The sequence below is a fragment of the Argopecten irradians genome, chromosome 2 (genome assembly GCF_041381155.1).
Source record: "Argopecten irradians isolate NY chromosome 2, Ai_NY, whole genome shotgun sequence".
Lineage (NCBI taxonomy): Eukaryota > Metazoa > Mollusca > Bivalvia > Pectinida > Pectinidae > Argopecten > Argopecten irradians.
The window spans coordinates 55,525,808-55,549,023 of record NC_091135.1 but is presented as its reverse complement, the minus strand read 5'-3'; the positions used below and the strand labels follow the sequence as shown (position 1 = coordinate 55,549,023).

General features: G+C 41.9%; 1 protein-coding gene across 5 annotated transcripts in view; it reads right to left on the bottom strand.

Annotated features, from left to right (window-relative positions):
• The window catches only part of LOC138316002 (putative leucine-rich repeat-containing protein DDB_G0290503), a 77,701-nt gene that overhangs the window by 19,806 nt on the left and 34,679 nt on the right, over positions 1–23,216 (bottom strand). For 4 of the 5 annotated variants that reach the window (XM_069257470.1, XM_069257473.1, XM_069257469.1 and 1 more), the window contains exons 2-3: positions 8,662–8,749; positions 7,695–7,878 (exon numbers count right to left, since the gene is read on the bottom strand). In XM_069257470.1, coding sequence (XP_069113571.1) covers positions 7,695–7,878; positions 8,662–8,749 — 272 coding nt within the window. Of the gene's footprint in view, positions 1–7,694; positions 7,879–8,661; positions 8,750–21,760; positions 22,143–23,216 lie in introns of those variants that run through there. The other variant, XM_069257468.1, reaches the window with a different exon arrangement.

Genomic DNA, 23,216 nt, shown 5'->3' with positions numbered 1-23,216 from the left:
CTATCCTACTCACCAAACCATCACCTTTACCCTCCCACATTGAGTGACTATCCTACTCACCAAACCATCACTATTACCCTCCCACAGTGAGTGACTTTCCTACTCACCCAACCATCACTATTACCCTCCCACAGTGAGTGACTTTTCTACTCTCCCAACCATCACTATTACCCTCCCACAGTGAGTAAATATCCTACTCACTCAACCATCACTGTTACCCTCCAACAGTGAGTGACTATCCTACTCACTCAACAATCACCGTTACCCTCCCACAGTGAGTGCCTATCCTACTTACTCAGCCATCACCGATAACCTCCCACAGTGAGTGACTAACATATTCACTCAACCATCACCTTTACCCTCCCACAGTGAGTGACTATCCTACTCACCCAACCACCACCTTTACCCTCCCACAGTGACTATCCAACTCACTCAACCATCACAGTTACCCTCCCACAGTGAGTGACTATCCTACTCACTCAACCATCACAGTTACCCTCCCACAGTGACTATCCTACTCACTCAACCATCACTGTTACCCTCCAACAGTGACTATCCAACTCACCAAACTATCACTGTTACCCTCAAACAGTGAGTGACTATCCTACTCACCAAACCATAACTGTTACCCTCCCACAGTGAGTGACTATCCTATTCATTAAAACCATCACTGTTACCCTCCCACAGTGACTATCCTACTCACTCAACCATCACCGTTACCCTCCAACAGTGTATGACTATCCTACTCACTCCACCATCACCATTACCCTCCTACAGTGACTATCCTACTCACTAAACCATCACCGTTACCCTCCCACAGTGACTGACTATCCTACTCACCAAACCATCACTGTTACCCTCCCACATTGAGTGACTATCCTACTCACTCAACCATCACTATTACCCTCCCACAGTGAGTGACTTTCCTACTCACCCAACCATCACTATTACCCTCCAACAGTGAGTGACTATCCTACTCACTCAACCATCACCTTTACCCTCCCGCATTGAGTGACTATCCTACTCACCAAACCATCACCTTTACCCTCCCACATTGAGTGACTATCCTACTCACTCAACCATCACTATTACCCTCCCACAGTGAGTGACTATCCTACTCACTCAACCATCACTATTACCCTCCCACAGTGAGTGACTATCCTACTCACTCAACCATCACCTTTACCCTCCCACATTGAGTGACTATCCTACTCACTCAACCATCACCTTTACCCTCCCACAATTAGTGACTATCCTACTCACCAAACCATCACCTTTACCCTCCCACATTGAGTGACTATCCTACTCACCCAACCATCACCGTTACCCTCCCACAGTGAGTGACTTTTCTACTCACCCAACCATCACTATTACCCTCCCACAGTGAGTGACTATCCTACTCACTCAACCATCACAGTTACCCTCCCACTCTGACTATCCTACTCACTCAACCATCACTGTTACCCTCCAACAGTGACTATCCAACTCACCAAACCATCACTGTTACCCTCAAACAGTTAGTGACTATCCTACTCACCAAACCATCACTGTTACCCTCCCACAGTGAGTGACTATCCTATTCATTAAAACCATCACTGTTACCCTCCCACAGTGACTATCCTACTCACTCAACCATCACCATTACCCTCCAACAGTGTATGACTATCCTACTCACTCAACCATCACCATTACCCTCCTACAGTGACTATCCTACTCACTGAACCATCACCGTTACCCTCCCACAGTGAGTGACTATCCTACTCACTCAACCATCACTATTACCCTCCCACAGTGAGTGACTCTTCTACTCACTCAACCATCACTATTACCCTCCCACAGTGAGTGACTATCCTACTCACTCAACCATCACCTTTACCCTCCCACATTGAGTGACTATCCTACTCACTCAACCATCACCTTTACCCTCCCACAATTAGTGACTATCCTACTCACCAAACCATCACCTTTACCCTCCCACATTGAGTGACTATCCTACTCACCCAACCATCACCGTTACCCTCCCACCGTGAGTGACTTTTCTACTCACCCAACCATCACTATTACCCTCCCACAGTGAGTGACTATCCTACTCACTAACCATCACTGTTACCCTCCACCATGAGTGACTATACTCACAACATCACCGTTATCCTACTCACTCAACCATCACCGTTACCCTCCCACAGTGAGTGACTATCCTACTCACTCAACCATCACCGATAACCTCCCACAGTGAGTGACTATCCTACTCACTCAACCATCACCTTTACCCTCCCACAGTGAGTGACTATCCTACTCACCCAACCACTACCTTTACCCTCCCACAGTGACTATCCAACTCACTCAACCATCACAGTTACCCTCCCACAGTGAGTGACTATCCTACTCACCCAACCATCACCATAACCCTCCCACAGTGACTATCCTACTCACTCAACCATCACCTTTACCCTCCCACAGTGAGTGACTATCCTACTCACCCAACCATCACCTTTACCCTCCCACAGTGAGTGACTATCCTACTCAACAAAACATCACCGTTACCCTCCCACAGTGACTATCCTACTCACCCAATCATCACCATTACCCTCCCACAGTGACTATCCTACTCATTCAACCATCATCGTTACCCTCCCACAGTGAGTGACTATCCTACTCACCCAACCATCACCTTTACCCTCCCACAGTGAGTGACTATCCTACTCACCCAACCATCACCTTTACCCTCCCACAGTGAGTGACTATCATACTCACCCAACCATCACCATTACCATCCCACAGTGATTATCCTACTCACCCAACCATCACAGTTACCCTCCCACAGTGACTATCCTACTCACCCAACCATCACCGTTACCCTCCCAAAGTAACTATCCTACTCACTTAACCATCACCTTTACTCTCCCACAGTGAGTGACTATCATACTCACCCAACCATCACCATTACCATCCCACAGTGATTATCCTACTCACCCAACCATCACAGTTACCCTCCCACAGTGACTATCCTACTCACCCAACCATCACCGTTACCCTCCCAAAGTAACTATCCTACTCACTTAACCATCACCTTTACTCTCCCACAGTGAGTGACTATCCTCCTACTCACCTAACCATCACCCGTTACCCTCCCACAGTGAGTGACTATCCTACTCACCAAACCATCATCTTTACCATCCCACAGTGAGTGACTATCCTACTCACCCAACCATCACCGTTACCCTCCCACAGTGACTATCCATCTCACCCAACCATCACCGTTACCCTCCCACAGTGACTATCCTACTCACCCAACCATCACCGTTACTCTCCCACAGTGACTATCCAACTCAACAAACCATCACCATTACCCTCCCACAGTGACTATCCTATTCACCCAACCATCACTGTTACCCTCCCACAGTGACTATCCTACTCACTCAACCATCATCGTTACCCTCCCACAGTGACTATCCTATTCACCCAACCATCACCTTTACCCTCCCACAGTGACTATCCAACTCACCAAACCATCATCGTTACAATCCCAGAGTGACTATCCTATTCACCCAACCATCACCATTACCCTCCCACAGTGAGTGACTATCCTACTCACTCAACCATCACCGTTACTCTCCCATAGTGACTATCCTACTCACCCAACCATCACCTTTACCATCCCACAGTGAGTGACTATCCTACTCACCCAACCATCACCTTTACCATCCCACAGTGAGTGACTATCCTACTCACCGAACCATCACCTTTACCCTCCCACAGTGACTATCCTACTCACCCAACCATCACCTTTACCCTCCCACAGTGACTATCCTACTCACCCAACCATCACTGTTACCCTCCCACAGTGACTATCCTACTCACCCAACCATCACTGTTACCCTCCCACAGTTTCTATCCAACTTACTCAACCATCACCTTTACCCTCCCACAGTGAGTGACTATCCTACTCACCCAACCATCACCTTTACCCTCCCACAGTGAGTGACTATCCTACTCACCCAACCATCACCTTTACCATCCCACAGTGAGTGACTATCCTACTCACCCAACCATCACCGTTACCCTCCCACAGTGACTATCCTACTCACTCAACCATCACTGTTACCCTCCCACAGTGACTATCCTACTCACCCAACCATCACCGTTACCCTCCCACAGTGACTATCCTACTCACCCAACCATCACTGTTACGCTCCCACAGTGACTATCCAACTTACTCAACCATCACTGTTACCCTCCCACAGTGACTATCCTACTCACACAACCATCACTGTACCCTCCCACAGTGACTATCCTACTCACCCAACCATCACCGTTACCCTCCCACAGTGACTATCCTACTCACCCAACCATCACCGTTACCCTCCCACAGTGACTATCCTACTCACCCAACCATCACTGTTACCCTCCCACAGTGACTATCCTACTCACCCAACCATCACCGTTACCCTCCCACAGTGAGTGACTATCCTACTCACCCAACCATCACCTTTACCCTCCCACAGTGAGTGACTATATTCACCCAACCATCACTGTTACCCTCCCACAGTGACTATCCTACTCACCCAACCATCACTGTTACCCTCCCACAGTGACTATCCTACTCACCCAACCATCACCGTTACCCTCCCACAGTGACTATCCTACTCACCAAACCATCACTGTTACCCTCCCACAGTGACTATCCAACTTACTCAACCATCACCTTTACCCTCCCACAGTGAGTGACTATCCTAGTCACCCAACCATCACCTTTACCATCCCACAGTGAGTGACTATCCTACTCACCCAACCATCACCGTTACCCTCCCACAGTGACTATCCTACTCACCCAACCATCACTGTTACCCTCCCACAGTGACTATCCTACTCACCCAACCATCACCGTTACCCTCCAACAGTGACTATCCTACTCACCCAACCATCACTGTTACCCTCCCACAGTGACTATCCAACTCACCCAACCATCACCTTTACCCTCCCACAGTGAGTGACTATCCTACTCACCCAACCATCACCGTTACCCTCCCACAGTGAGTGACTATCCAACTCACCCAACCATCACCTTTTCCCTCCCACAGTGAGTGACTATCCTACTCACCCAACCATCACCGTTACCCTCCCACAGTGACTATCCTACTCACCCAACCATCACTGTTACCCTCCCACAGTGACTATCCAACTCACCCAACCATCACCTTTACCCTCCCACAGTGAGTGACTATCCTACTCACCCAACCATCACCTTTACCATCCCACAGTGAGTGACTATCCTACTCACCCAACCATCACCGTTACCCTCCCACAGTGACTATTCTACTCACCCAACCATCACCGTTACCCTCCCACAGTGACTATTCTACTCACCCAACCATCACCTTTACCCTTCCACAGTGACTATCCTATTCACCCAACCATCACTGTTACCCTCCCACAGTGACTATCCTACTCACCCAACCATCACCTTTACCCTCCCACAGTGACTATCCTACTCACCCAACCATCACCTTTTCCCTCCCACAGTGAGTGACTATCCTACTCACCCAACCATCACCTTTACCCTCCCACAGTGACTATCCTATTCACCCAACCATCACTGTTACCCTCCCACAGTGACTATCCTACTCACTCAACCATCACCTTTACCCTCCCACAGTGACTATCCTACTCACCCAACCATCACCTTTTCCCTCCCACAGTGAGTGACTATCCTACTCACCCAACCATCACCTTTACCCTCCCACAGTGACTATCCTACTCACCCAACCATCACCTTTACCCTCCCACAGTGAGTGACTATCCTACTCACCCAACCATCACCTTTTCCCTCCCACAGTGAGTGACTATCCTACTCACCCAACCATCACCGTTACCCTTCCACAGTGACTATCCTATTCACCCAACCATCACTGTTACCCTCCCACAGTGACTATCCTACTCACTCAACCATCACCTTTACCCTCCCACAGTGACTATCCTACTCACCCAACCATCACCTTTTCCCTCCCACAGTGAGTGACTATCCTACTCACCCAACCATCACCGTTACCCTTCCACAGTAACTATCCTATTCACCCAACCATCACTGTTACCCTCCCACAGTGACTATCCTACTCACTCAACCATCACCTTTACCCTCCCACAGTGACTATCCTACTCACTCAACCATCACCTTTACCCTCCCACAGTGACTATCCTACTCACCCAACCATCACCTTTTCCCTCCCACAGTGAGTGACTATCCTACTCACCCAACCATCACCTTTACCCTCCTACAGTGACTATCCTACTCACCCAACCATCACCTTTTCCCTCCCACAGTGACTATCCTACTCACCCAACCATCACTGTTACCCTCCCACAGTGACTATCCTACTCACCCAACCATCACCTTTACCCTCCCACAGTGACTATCCTACTCACCCAACCATCACCTTTTCTCTCCCACAGTGAGTGACTATCCTACTCACCCAACCTTCACCTTTACCCTCCCACAGTGACTATCCTACTCACCCAACCATCACCTTTACCCTCCCACAGTGACTATCCTACTCACCCAACCATCACCTTTACCCTCCCACAGTGACTATCCTACTCACCCAACCATCACCTTTACCCTCCCACAGTGAGTGACTATCCTACTCACCCAACCATCACCTTACCCTCCCACAGTGACTATCCTACTCACCCAACCATCACCTTTACCCTCCCACAGTGAGTGACTATCCTACTTACCCAACCATCACCGTTATCTTCCACACGACTATCCTACTTACCCAACCATCACCGTTACCCTCCCACAGTGAGTGACTATCCTACTCACCCAACCATCACTGTTACCCTCCCACAGTGACTATCCTACTCACCCAACCATCACCGTTACCCTCCCACAGTGAGTGACTATCCTATTCACCCAACCATCACCGTTACCCTCCCACAGTGACTATCCAACTCACTCAACCATCACCTTTACCCTCCTACAGTGACTATCCAACTCACCCAACCATCACCGTTATCCTCCCACAGTGAGTGACTATCCTACTCACCCAACCATCATCGTTACCCTTCCACAGTGACTATCCTACTCACTCAACCATCACCTTTACCATCCCACAGTGAGTGACTATCCTACTCACCCAACCATCACCGTTACCCTTCCACAGTGACTATCCTACTCACCCAACCATCACTGTTACCCTCCCACAGTGACTATCCAACTCACCCAACCATCACCGTTACCCTCCCACAGTGAGTGACTATCCTATTCACCCAACCATCACCGTTACCCTCCCACAGTGACTATCCAACTCACCCAACCATCACCGTTATCCTCCCACAGTGAGTGACTATCCTACTCACTCAACCATCACCTTTACCCTCCCACAGTGACTATCCTACTCACCCAACCATCACTGTTACCCTCCCACAGTGACTATCCAACACACTCAACCATCACCTTTACCCTCCCACAGTGACTATCCAACTCACTCAACCATTACCTTTACCCTCCCACAGTGAGTGACAAATTACTTGTGCAGAAGAAATATGATAGGTAGTCAAGATTCCATCCATGTACTAGAAAAGTGTTTATTGTTTTAATTCATTGTAATAATTACAGTTATGGTTTTTTTTATCTAACATCAACTGACTGCTCGCCCTTATACACAACACAATGAAAATGAGACCAGACTGACCTCGGATCTCCAGATTGCGTATCCGGTCCTCCATTAATCGTGTGTCTCGCTGAAACTTCTCAATTTGTTCCGTCTTTTTCTTGTTCTCAGCCCGTAGCTTGTCATTAAGCTCTGATGTTTTGAGGAGTTTCTGACTTGCATCACTTTGCCCGAGGTACATGTGGTCCACCTTTCTCTGTAGCGCCTATAACACACAATATACTCATTATTCCAAGGGTCTTACAATTTAAACTTCTTTTATCTAATTGCCTTTAAAGATGATTAAAAATATTATCATTTATGCAGTCAAGTAAAAATTGAGTTAATATCAATTTTGTAATAGCTGAATATTTCTTGCTACACATTTAGTCTGTCATCAAGACAAAAAAAATAGCATTAGACAACACAACAAACCATGACCATAATTACTTTATAGAGCATCATGCAGCTATTAGACCTTATTTTCCTTTTCTAACAACAGAAAATGTAGACATAATTAACATACCTGGTTTTCCTCCTACAATATCAAGTAAATGTTGACGGAATTAACCTACAGTACCTGGTTTTCTTTGCATGATATCAGGTAAATATGACATAATCAACCTACCTGGTTTCCTTCTTCAATATCAGGTAAAAATGACATAATCAACCTACCTAGTCTTTCTTCAATATCAGGTAAATGTGACAGAATTAATCTACCTGGTTTTCTTTCTACGATATCAGGTAAATGTGACAGAATTAACCTACCTGGTTTTCTTCCTACGATATCAGGTAAATGTGACAGAATTAACCTACTGGTTTTCTTCCTACGATATCAGGTAAATGTGACAGAATTAACCTACCTTGCGTCCACTTCATAACATCAGGTAAATTATAACAGAATTACCCTACCTGGTTTTCCTCTAACAATATCAGGTAAAAGTGACAGAATAAACCAACCTTGCCCTCACCTCATAACATCAGGTAAATTTTGACATATTTAACCTACCTGGTTTTCCTCCTGTAGCTGCTCATACTTGGCTTTATAATGTTCCAACTCATCAATGCGAGACTTCAGCTCATTCTTTTCCTTCTCCCTGCAACAATTAAACATCTCAATGTTAATTATTTACAACTAGGGGGAATAGGGACTCTGATCAAGGTTTTAACCTTGACTCTAGCCTTGAATTCTGAAGACAGTTGATATCTGGCCCCAAAGACAGTTGATGTCTGGCCCCAAAGACAGTTGATTTCTCCCATACTTCACAGGGATATCCCGTGGTTGCTAGGGAAAAGATATCTCTATCTTACACAGGGGGGTGTAAGACAGCTCACACGCGCTAGACAATAACGTGACGTCATCAATACATGCGGCATAACTGCAGCACATTCTAGATGACGTCATCAATTTTGACGCATAACGACGTTCCTGCGATCATGGCACGATGAAAAAGCTGGAAACCAAGTGGAATTTCATCATTTTTTCTACTAAGTATGGGAGAAAAAGAATCAAACATGGGTGTCTGATGTCTGACCACAAAGAAAGTTTATATCTGACCACAAAGACAGTTGATATCTGACCACAAAGACGGTTGATATCTGACCACAAAGACAGTTGATATCTAACCACAAAGACAGTTGATATCTGACTGCAAAGACAGTTGATATCTGACCACAAAATCAGTTGATATCTGACCACAAGGACAGTCGATATCTGACCACAAAGACAATTGATATCTGATCACAAAGACAGTTGATATCCAACTGCAAAGACAGTTGATATCTGGCTCCAAAACAGTCGATATCTGGTCCCAAAGACAGTTGATATCTGGCCCCAAAGACAGTTGATATCTGACTACAATGACAGTTGATACTGACCACAAAGACAGCTGATGTCTGACCACAAAGATAGTTGATATCTGACCACAAAGACAGTTGATATCTGACCACAAAGACAGTTGATATCTGACCACAAAGACAGTTGATATCTGATTGAAAAGACAGTTGATATCCGACTATAATGACAGTTGATATCTGGCCCCAAAGACAGTCGATATCTGGTCCCAAAGACAGTTGATATCTGGCCCCAAAGACAGTTGATATCTGACTACAATGACAATTGATACTGACCACAAAGACAGTTGATATCTGACCACAAAGACAGTTGATATTTGACCACAAAGACAGTTGATATCTGACCACAAAGACAGTTGATGTCTGACCTCAAAGACAGTTGATATCTGACCACAAAGACAGTTGATATCTGACCACAAGCACAGACATCTCTGACCTATACAAGAGTTGATATTTGACCTCAAATACAATTTTGACCTGAATGCAGAAGTTACCTCCAATTACAAAAATCAGATCTTTTTATATGGACGCTCACCTGCACCTGTCCAAATCTTGTGTAGTCAGAATGAAGCACATAATAAAGAGTCTTTAATTAAAATATCAGTTTGATATCCTGATCTTTTTCTGTGGTTTTATTCAATTAACTACCTGATGAATTGTTTACAATGCTGTCTTTCTTGTTGATTACCAGATATATGAATGGACAACAACAAACAAATAGGTTAGGTCCATGTTTGTTACAGTAGAATCAATAAATGGCAGACATTCCACAATAAAGACCTGACAGATCAATGACATCCTAGGATAAAAAACAGGAAATAGATCCCCAACCCAGATAAACGCCTTATCTTCTTCTATAAACGTCAATAATAAAGAATCCAAGAACGCTGCATCAGAACATTCACTCAGCCAACTAACCCTTCTGTGTATCAAATAAATACCTGTTCCTTATTCTGGACAAGTGAATACATCTGCATCACTACCTATCTGGACAGGTGAATACACCTGTATCACAACCTATCTGGACAGGTGAATACATCGGTATCACTACCTATCTGGACAGGTGAATACGTACATCTGTATCACTACCTATCTGGACAGGAATGAAGGTGAATAGTACATCTGTATCACTACCTATCTGGACAGATGAATACACCTGTATCGTACCTATCTGGACAGATGAATACATCTGTATCACTACCTATCTGGACAGGTGAATACATCTGTATCACTACTATTGGACAGACCAGTGAATACACATCTGTATCACTACCTATCTGGACAGGTGAATACATCTGTATCACTACCTATCTGGACAGGTGAATACATCTGTATCACTACCTATCTGGACAGGTGAATACGTACATCTGTATCACTACCTATCTGGACAGGTGAATACATCTGTATCACTACCTATCTGGACAGGTGAATACATCTGTATCACTACCTATCTGGACAGGTGAATACATCTGTATCACTACCTATCTGGGACAGGTGAATACATCTGTATCACTACCTATCTGGACAGGTGAATACATCTGTATCACTACCTATCTGGACAGGTGAATACATCTGTATCACTACCTATCTGGACAGGTGAATACCATCTGTATCACTACCTATCTGGACAGGTGAATACATCTGTATCACTACCTATCTGGACAGGTGAATACATCTGTATCACTACCTATCTGGACAGGTGAATACATACATCTGTATCACTACCTATCTGGACAGGTGAATACATCTGTATCACTACCTATCTGGACAGGTGAATACGTACATCTGTATCACTACCTATCTGGACAGGTGAATACGTACATCTGTATCACTACCTATCTGGACAGGTGAATACATCTGTATCACTACCTATCTGGACAGGTGAATACATCTGTATCACTACCTATCTGGACAGGTGAATACATCTGTATCACTACCTATCTGGACAGGTGAATACATACATCTGTATCACTACCTATCTGGACAGGTGAATACATCTGTATCACTACCTATCTGGACAGGTGAATACATCTGTATCACTACCTATCTGGACAGGTGAATACATATACATCTGTATCACTACCTATCTGGACAGGTGAATACATCATGTATCACTACCTATCTGGACAGGTGAATACATCTGTATCACTACCTATCTGGACAGGTGAATACATCTGTATCACTACCTATCTGGACAGGTGAATACATCTGTATCACTACCTATCTGGACAGGTGAATAGATACGTATATCTGTATCACTACCTATCTGGACAGGTGAATACATCTGTATCACTACCTATCTGGACAGGTGAATACGTACATCTGTATCACTACCTATCTGGACAGGTGAATACGTACATCTGTATTACTACCTATCTGGACAGGTGAATACATCTATATAACTACCTATCTAAACAGGTGAATACATCTATATCACAACCTATCTGGACAGGTAAATACACCTGTATCACTACCTATCTGGACAGGTGAATGATACATCTGTATCACATTTCAAGGGATGTACCTATCTGGACAGGTGAATACAATCTGTATCACTACCTATCTGGACAGGTGAATACATCTGTATCACTACCTATCTGGACAGGTGAATACATCTGTATCACTACCTATCTGGACAGGTGAATACATCTGTATCACTACCTATCTGGACAGGTGAATACACCTGTATCACTACCTATCTGGACAGGTGAATACATCTGTACATCTGTATCACTACCTATCTGGACAGGTGAATACATCTGTATCACTACCTATCTGGACAGGTGAATACATCTGTATCACTACCTATCTGGACAGGTGAATACATCTGTATCACTACCTATCTGGACAGGTGAATACATCTGTATCACTACCTATCTGGACAGGTGAATACATCTGTATCACTACCTATCTGGACAGGTGAATACATCTGTATCACTACCTATCTGGACAGGTGAATACATCTGTATCACTACCTATCTGGACAGGTGAATACATCTGTATCACTACCTATCTGGACAGGTGAATACATCTGTATCACTACCTATCTGGACAGGTGAATACATCTGTATCACTACCTATCTGGACAGGTGAATACATCTGTATCACTACCTATCTGGACAGGTGAATACATCTGTATCACTACCTATCTGGACAGGTGAATACATCTGTATCACTACCTATCTGGACAGGTGAATACATCTGTACCACTACCTATCTGGACAGGTGATAATGAATACATCTGTATCACTACCTATCTGGACAGGTGAATACATCTGTATCACTACCAGTGATCTGGACAGGTGAATACATCTGTATCACTACCTATCTGGACAGGTGAATACATCTGTATCACTACCTATCTGGACAGGTGAATACATCTGTACCACTACCTATCTGGACAGGTGAATACATCTGTCTCACTACCTATCTGGACAGGTGAATACATCTGTACCACTACCTATCTGGACAGGTGAATACATCTGTATCACTACCTATCTGGACAGGTGAATACATCTGTCCACTACCTATCTGGACAGGTGAATACATCTGTACCACTACCTATCTGGACAGGTGAATACATCTGTATCACTACCTATCTGGACAGGTGAATACATCTGTCTCACTACCTATCTGGACAGGTGAATACATCTGTACCACTACCTATCTGGACAGGTGAATACATCTGTATATTACCTATCTGGACAGGTGAATACATCTGTATATTACCTATCTGAATTTTCTTTTTCACACTGTAACAAGTACTGGGGTTGGATAAGGGTGGGGTTGGATAAGGGTGGGGTTGGAGGGGAGGGGTATAGAAATATCCCTCAAATACACATGTCTAATTTTTGTTAATTTTTATTGCCACCTTTGATCTCAGAGGTCTGGTGAGACTGAGTGTTGGTGATAGTTATTGCTTGGGTTGTAGGTTTATATAATATAAGTACAGGGGGGATGAAATATATTTCTTTTACACTGTAACTTGGGCATGTTTACCACCTGTAACCATGGAACCATAAGAACATTAAATGATATAATACTTTTACAACTTATAAATAGATTCTCACATCAATCGTTTTCAAATTATACTCATATATAAGTGGATCCAATTAATTCAATAATCAGAAGTCAAGCTAAATGCTTTCTCCCAAACTTAAGGGTACGATGGACATCAGAAAATGGTGCTGTAATTACCACTTGCCTCTAATGTTAACTGGTAATTAATTTACTTCAAGGTTCATTGAATCACAAAAGTTATTACATCTTAACATGCAGAGCCATTCAATATTGAAGTAATATAATTCATCCATACTTTCCTTATAAAAGAAAATCATTATTAATATACTTTTATAAATGAAAAACAGCAATCTTCAAGTCTTTTGAGGTTTTTTAAAGATATAGATTTTGCTTTTGTTAGTTTTTCTCCCCAGACAATGAGCTTACAAAATTTGGTTAATTGATACTAGCTATATATATAGTCTCTTAAAGTTCTTAAGGAATATTACCACTAATACTATGGGGTAAAAACTGAGCAGCAATGCTAAGCAGATTAAAATCATTACTAAACTGACTTCACCAAGTCGTTATACAGACCAATTAGTAGAATACCATAAGTATGTACACATGTTATTCTCCATTTTAAATGTTCATAATCAATACTGTAACTGTTGTTCAATAAATCTATTTCAACAGAACTCATTCACAAACTTAAATCAGCCATTGTTTAATCAGCATGTCTCTTTCCCTTTCATCTTTTTGCTCTCCTTCTCTATATCTGTTATTCCTCTATCTACCCATCTGTCTCTCTGGCTGTCGGATGTATCGCTATATCTGTAATTCCTCTATCTACCCATCTGTCTCTCTGGCTGTCGGATGTATCTCTATATATATTGTGATTCCTCTATCTATCCATCTGTCTCTCTGGCTGTCGGATGTATCTATATATATTTATGAATCCTCTATCTATCCATCTGTCTCTCTGGCTGTCGGATGTATCTACATATATTGTGATTCCTCTATCTACCTATCTGTCTCTCTGGCTGTCGGATGTATCTATATATATTATGAATCCTCTATCTACCCATCTGTCTCTCTGGCTGTCGGATGTATCTATATATATTGTGATTCCTCTATCTACCCATCTGTCTCTCTGGCTGTCGGATGTATCTCTATATATTATGAATCCTCTATCTACCCATCTGTCTCTCTGGCTGTCGGATGTATCTATATATATTGTGATTCCTCTATCTAACCATCTGTCTCTCTGGCTGTCGGATGTATCTATATATATTGTGAATTCCTCTATCTACCCATCTGTCTCTCTGGCTGTCGGATGTATCTATATATATTGTGATTCCTCTATCTACTATCTGTCTCTCTGGCTGTCGGATGTATCTATATTTTGTGATTCTATCTATCCATCTGTCTCTCGGCTGTCGGATGTATTATATATATTGGATTCCTCTATCTACCCATCTGTCTCTCTGGCTGTCGGATGTATCTATATATATTGTGATTCCTCTATCTACCCATCTGTCTCTCTGGCTGTCGGATGTATCTATATATATTGTGATCCTCTATCTACCCATCTGTCTCTCTGGCTGTCGGATGTATCTATATATATTGTGATTCCTCTATCTACCCATCTGTCTCTCTGGCTGTCGGATGTATCTATATATATTGTGAATCCTCTATCTACCCATCTGTCTCTCTGGCTGTCGGATGTATCTATATATATTGTGATTCCTCTATCTACCCATCTGTCTCTCTGGCTGTCGGATGTATCTATATATATTGTGATTCCTCTATCTACCCATCTGTCTCTCTGGCTGTCGGATGTATCTATATATATTGTGATTCCTCTATCTACCCATCTGTCTCTCTGGCTGTCGGATGTATCTATATATATTGTGATTCCTCTATCTACCCATCTGTCTCTCTGGCTGTCGGATGTATCTATATATATTGTGATTCCTCTATCTACCCATCTGTCTCTCTGGCTGTCGGATGTATCTACATATATTGTGATTCCTCTATCTACCCATCTGTCTCTCTGGCTGTCGGATGTATCTATATATATTGTGATTCCTCTATCTACCCATCTGTCTCTCTGGCTGTCGGATGTATCTATATATAATATGATTCCTCTATCTACCCATCTGTCTCTCTGGCTGTCGGATGTATCTATATATATATTGTGATTCCTCTATCTACCCATCTGTCTCTCTGGCTGTCGGATGTATCTATATATATTGTGATTCCTCTATCTACCCATCTGTCTCTCTGGCTGTCGGATGTATCTATATATATTGTGATTCCTCTATCTACCCATCTGTCTCTCTGGCTGTCGGATGTATCTATATATATTGTGATTCCTCTATCTACCATCTGTCTCTCTGGCTGTCGGATGTATCTATATATATTGTGATCCTCTATCTACCCATCTGTCTCTCTGGCTGTCGGATGTATCTATATATATTGTGATTCCTCTATCTACCCATCTGTCTCTCTGGCTGTCGGATGTATCTATATATATTGTGATTCCTCTATCTATTGTCTCTCTGGCTGTCGGATGTATCTCTATATTGTGATTCCTCTATCTACCATCTGTCTCTCTGGCTGTCGGATGTATCTATATATATTGTGATTCCTCTATCTACCCATCTGTCTCTCTGGCTGTCGGATGTATCTATATATATTGTGATTCCTCTATCTACCCATCTGTCTCTCTGGCTGTTGGATGTATCTATATATATTGTGATTCCTCTATCTACCATCTGTCTCTCTGGCTGTCGGATGTATCTATATATATTGTGATTCCTCTATCTACCCATCTGTCTCTCTGGCTGTCGGATGTATCTATATATATTGTGATTCCTCTATCTACCCATCTGTCTCTCTGGCTGTCGGATGTATCTATATATATTGTGATTCCTCTATCTACCCATCTGTCTCTCTGGCTGTCGGATGTATCTATATATATTGTGATTCCTCTATCTACCCATCTGTCTCTCTGGCTGTCGGATGTATCTATATATAATATGAATCCTCTATCTACCCATCTGTCTCTCTGGCTGTCGGATGTATCTATATATATTGTGATTCCTCTATCTACCCATCTGTCTCTCTGGCTGTCGGATGTATCTATATATATTGTGATTCCTCTATCTACCCATCTGTCTCTCTGGCTGTCGGATGTATCTATATATATTGTGATTCCTCTATCTACCCATCTGTCTCTCTGGCTGTCGGATGTATCTATATATATTATGAATCCTCTATCTACCCATCTGTCTCTCTGGCTGTCGGATGTATCTATATATATTGTGATTCCTCTATCTACCCATCTGTCTCTCTGGCTGTCGGATGTATCTATATATATTGTGATTCCTCTATCTACCCATCTGTCTCTCTGGCTGTCGGATGTATCTATATATATTGTGATTCCTCTATCTACCCATCTGTCTCTCTGGCTGTTGGATGTATCTATATATAATATGAATCCTCTATCTACCCATCTGTCTCTCTGGCTGTTGGATGTATCTATATATATTGTGATTCCTCTATCTACCCATCTGTCTCTCTGGCTGTCGGATGTATCTATATATATTGAATCCTCTATCTACCCATCTGTCTCTCTGGCTGTCGGATGTATCTATATATATTGAATCCTCTATCTACCCATCTGTCTCTCTGGCTGTCGGATGTATCTATATATATTGTGATTCCTCTATCTACCCATCTGTCTCTCTGGCTGTCGGATGTATCTATATATATTGTGATTCCTCTATCTACCCATCTGTCTCTCTGGCTGTCGGATGTATCTATATATATTGTGATTCCTCTATCTACCCATCTGTCTCTCTGGCTGTCGGATGTATCTATATATAATATGTGATCCTCTATCTACCCATCTGTCTCTCTGGCTGTCGGATGTATCTATATATATTGTGATTCCTCTATCTACCCATCTGTCTCTCTGGCTGTCGGATGTATCTATATATATTATGAATCCTCTATCTACCCATCTGTCTCTCTGGCTGTCGGATGTATCTATATATATTGTGATTCCTCTATCTACCCATCTGTCTCTCTGGCTGTCGGATGTATCTATATATATTGTGATTCCTCTATCTACCCATCTGTCTCTCTGGCTGTCGGATGTATCTATATATATTGTGATTCCTCTATCTACCCATCTGTCTCTCTGGCTGTCGGATGTATCTATATATATTGTGATTCCTCTATCTACCCATCTGTCTCTCTGGCTGTCGGATGTATCTATATATAATATGAATCCTCTATCTACCCATCTGTCTCTCTGGCTGTCGGATGTATCTATATATATTGTGATTCCTCTATCTACCCATCTGTCTCTCTGGCTGTCGGATGTATCTATATATAATATGAATCCTCTATCTACCCATCTGTCTCTCTGGCTGTCGGATGTATCTATATATATTGTGATTCCTCTATCTACCCATCTGTCTCTCTGGCTGTCGGATGTATCTATATATAATATGAATCCTCTATCTACCCATCTGTCTCTCTGGCTGTTGGATGTATCTATATATAATATGAATCCTCTATCTACCCATCTGTCTCTCTGGCTGTCGGATGTATCTATATATATTGTGATTCCTCTATCTACCCATCTGTCTCTCTGGCTGTCGGATGTATCTATATATAATATGAATCCTCTATCTACCCATCTGTCTCTCTGGCTGTCGGATGTATCTATATATATTGTGATTCCTCTATCTACCCATCTGTCTCTCTGGCTGTCGGATGTATCTATATATAATATGAATCCTCTATCTACCCATCTGTCTCTCTGGCTGTCGGATGTATCTATATATATTGTGAATCCTCTATCTACCCATCTGTCTCTCTGGCTGTCGGATGTATCTATATATATTGTGATTCCTCTATCTACCCATCTGTCTCTCTGGCTGTCGGATGTATCTATATATAATATGATTCCTCTATCTACCCATCTGTCTCTCTGGCTGTCGGATGTATCTATATATATTGTGATTCCTCTATCTACCATCTGTCTCTCTGGCTGTCGGATGTATCTATATATAATATGAATCCTCTATCTACCCATCTGTCTCTCTGGCTGTCGGATGTATCTATATATAATATGTGATTCCTCTATCTACCCATCTGTCTCTCTGGCTGTCGGATGTATCTATATATATTGTGATTCCTCTATCTACCCATCTGTCTCTCTGGCTGTCGGATGTATCTATATATAATAATCCTCTATCTACCTCTGTCTCTCTCTGGCTGTCGGATGTATATCCATTGTCTCTCTGGCTGTCGGATGTTTATTGATTAGAAAATATCAGAACACCAGGGTATACATAGCTTAACTGTAGCCCAGAGGTTGGGGGAAGTATGATCAAAATATCAGACTCAAGGGAAAACCACATAGCTACTGTAGACAGAGGTTGGGTGATTGAAGAATCAGAAGTATCACACACCATGTTTTAGCCACATACCTTGAGGACTGTGTTAGGGTGATTGATGAACAGAAATATCAGACACAACGGGTAAACCACATAGCTACTGTTTAGACCAGAGGTTGGGATTGATGAACAGAAATATCACACACCATGTTAACCACATACCTACTTTTAACCACTGTTTTGGGATGATGATCAGAAATATCAACCAAGGGTAACCACATAGCTACTGTCTGGACCAGAAGTTTGGGGATTGATGATCAGAAATATCACACACCAGGTTTAAAACCACATACCTACTTTTATAACCACTGTTTGGGGATGTTGATCAGAAATCTCAGATACTGGCGTAAACCATATAGCAACTGTAGCACAGAGGTTGGTGATGTAGAACAGAAATAATCAGACACCAGGTGTAACCACAAAGCTACTGTAGCCCAGAGGTTGAGGATGTTGATCAGAAATACAGACACCAGGGTCAGTATAGCTACTGTAGCGCAGATGTTGAAGGATATTGCTTAAGAAATATCAGACACATTACTGTAGCCCAGAGTAGTTGAGATGTTTGATCCGGTACCAATATATCAACACCAGGTGTAAAGAGATAGCTACTGTAGCCCCAGGTTGAGGAATTATTTAAGCCAAGATGTTGAGGATGTTGATCAAAATATCAAGACACCCAGGGTAACAGTCATTATCATACATATAAACACCATGGTACCACTGGGGAGATGTTATTCACATAAGTACTATAACCATTATATTTAATGAAGCTCTGACCCCTTAATCACTGCCGATAGAGACTGCTTGGAGACCCAGATAATAATATTCCACCTCATTTCGAATGACTGCAACAATAATAAATTATATAGGATTAATGGCATTCATCATTCGAACAATAATTTGTGTTTATTCATGTATATATATGCCTAATTAACACAAAAAATAATATAAAATAATTTATTTCGCCTTTAGTGCATGCGCAACCAGTACTTCATTTCATATGGAATATAGTGGCACATATTTTTAACTTAAGTAAAATTAGAAGCTCAAACTTTTCAATGGTGGTAATGGTGTAAAGTAAGTAACTTTTGTAACAGAAGAAAAATATTAAATCGTCTGCTCCTGTTTTTGATAGTGAAAAAATACCTTTTGTCAGCGGTGGAGCACCTTTAAGGTTCCTCATTGATACTCTGCATGTCTTTAACTCACCATGGACAATGAACCCTGTAAAGTTTTGGTTCTGAGGTAAGCTGAGGTACCACAGCCAATATTGCCAGTTATTGATATATTGTTATATCAGACACAAGGGTAACCACATACCTACTTTAAACCACTGGTTGGGGATGTTGATCAGAAATCTCAGATACTGGCGTAACCATATAGCTACTGTAGCACAGAGGTTGGGGATGTTGATCAGAAATCTCAGATACTGGCGTAACCATATAGCTACTGTAGCCCAGAGGTTGGTAATGTTGATCAGAAATATCAGACACCAGGGTAACCATATAACTACTGTAGCCCTGAGTATGAGGATGTTGATCAGAAGTATCACACACCAGGTTAACCATATAGCTACTGTAGCTGAGAGGTTGAGGATATTGATTAGAAATATCAGACACCAGGGTAACCACATAGCTACACTGTAGCCCAGAGGTTGGGGATGATGATCAGAAATATCAGACACAAGGGTAACCACATAGCTACTGTAGACCAGAGGTTGGGGATGATGATCAGAAGTATCACACACCAGGTTAACCACATAGCTACTGTAGCCCAGAGGTTGAGGATGTTGATCAGAAATATCAGACACCAGGGTAACCACATAGCTACTGTAGCCCAGAGGTTGGGGATGTTGATCAGAAAGAAGAATAATGTTAGAATGTCAGACAACTTCACCATGTCATGTGGCACTGAAGCCAAGAGTTCAAGGGCTATTGGTAGAATATCTGACCCCTTAATCATGTGGTCACTGAAGCCTGAAGATGGAGAGCTAATTGTAAAATATCATATTTCACTTCACTGCCATACGTTTCAAAGCTTAAAAGATACAGGAGCTAAAGAGGTAGAAAGTCAAGACACATTGACTGCTTGGAGACCCAGAGGAAAAAGGGCTTGTAGTTTAAAATCACACAGCTAATTAACCATAGGATCACTGTGACCTAGAGACAGAGCACTACTGATAGAACTTTAGACACCTTAACCACTCTGCCGTTGGAACCTCGATGTCTGACACCATTACTGATGGGGCACAATGACTGTCAAACACATGAAACACTCAAGACATTGTAGCCCATAAATGCAGGAATATTAGGATAATGGCAGGCACTTGACCACTCAGCCTTTACAGCCCTGAGATGGAGAAATATTGGTAGGATGTCAGACATCTTTAATATCACTCTATATACAGAAGTGAATCAAGCTTGGAGGAGCTAATTTTGATGGAATATCTGACAAGTTTACTAATAAACCTTAGTCTAGAACAGGGAGAAACCCCTATTAGGTTATATGTTTAGACACATTGTATTAGATGTTAGTGACATCTAATACAATGTGTCTATGATCCTTATGAGAAAAAATGTTTGCAGAATAGGAGTACCCCACTATAGGAATACATTCCTGACCTTTTCATTACCAATTCAAGTTTAGTGTTCTCTTGGCTCAAAATAAGTTGATGTACAAAGATCAACATATAAACAAAAATTAAAAAAAAAAATAATTGTACAGTTCTATCTGAAATAATTTGTTGATAACCCCTTAACTTAGAAAATTTTTCCTTACCGTTCATCATCCCTCTTGTATTGTAAAGCCTTTTTTGCTACTGTTGCAAAACTGAGCCTTCTTTTCAGACCCCCTGGACCTGGCGAGGGGTCTCTAGGAAAACTATCTCTCCGTTGTACTTTAGGGAAACTATCCCTTCGTTGGAGGGTTTTAACTTCCATAATGGTTACAACACATCAGAATAATACCTCCATGTATGAAATAAACTTAAATTCATGCACAGTCAGAGTTAATGCCTGCATTAACCATTATCAGTGTCAACAAGTGTTTATAGTTTTCTGTGTTTGCACTAATTTCACAATCACCAAGCTCCTATCCCATTGGCTCATCCCTTCATCGATTGGAAACTCAAAAATCAATTACAACTCTCATACACACTTCTTATTTGCACTGCTAGCAAAGCAAAACAATATTTGGAATGTCTATCTGGAAATTATCCAACCAGAAGAATTTAAAATCCTGAGACGATTAATCCAACACACTTTTTTTCAACCCTAGCATCTCTCTATACACATGAAGTGATTAAAAAACAACATGTACTATAATTATGTCATAAATTGTGTAAAACCTTACAGGAAAACAATACATGTATATGAGACATTAGGAAAAACTAGAAAAAAGAGACCCCCAGAAATTTTTTTTATCATAATCCCAAACTACTTGACACCACAGACCACAGTCACTCCAGAAATAGTTTTTCACAATATCCAGGGGAAATGGTTGATGTCAGTACTCCAAGTAAAGTTAGCCAGCAGATCTATTGTTATTATTTATCACACCTAGTATTGACTCCCGATATCTCTTTAAATCATCACAACTCTCACAAGGAGAGAGTGAGACTTGAGCCAATATTTCATCTGTCATCTTTCTAAGTTAGCATTACGAATTGATCTTCCGTACAACTGGAAAACATGCATGTGTTTGACTATGTAAGGAGTACTAGGTCCTACTACGTCATCCTAGAATTGTTCCACTCATTTCCACTTCATTTTCATTTGATACAAGATAAAACATTTAATTTTATTAATATTTATCAGTATTTTAAAGTGATGCTGTTATATGAAAATACAGAATTTTGATGTACTGTGCTGAAATACAGGCAGTTAAATTGTTTTCAGATTTTTCATTTTGGAAGTTAACAATACCTGTATTACCTCAACACCTGTACAGGTAAAACGTCCACCTGAAGTCTTCACAACTAAGAAATGTTCTTTAATCCAACTTAAAAGGTTACTGTGTACATAAAATATGGTTCTGATCCCTTCCATATTGGGGTCGTGATTTGCATGACAAATTGTATACAGCGATCTTATACTGCAATATAGGGCTATTTCAATATATCAATTTACCATTGATATCTACCTCTTAATGTACATCAGGCGTAACATTGAAGATTTACACTTTCAAAGTTTAGCTATTCACTGACTCTTAGAGTACATTTAAGTGCAAAACATGG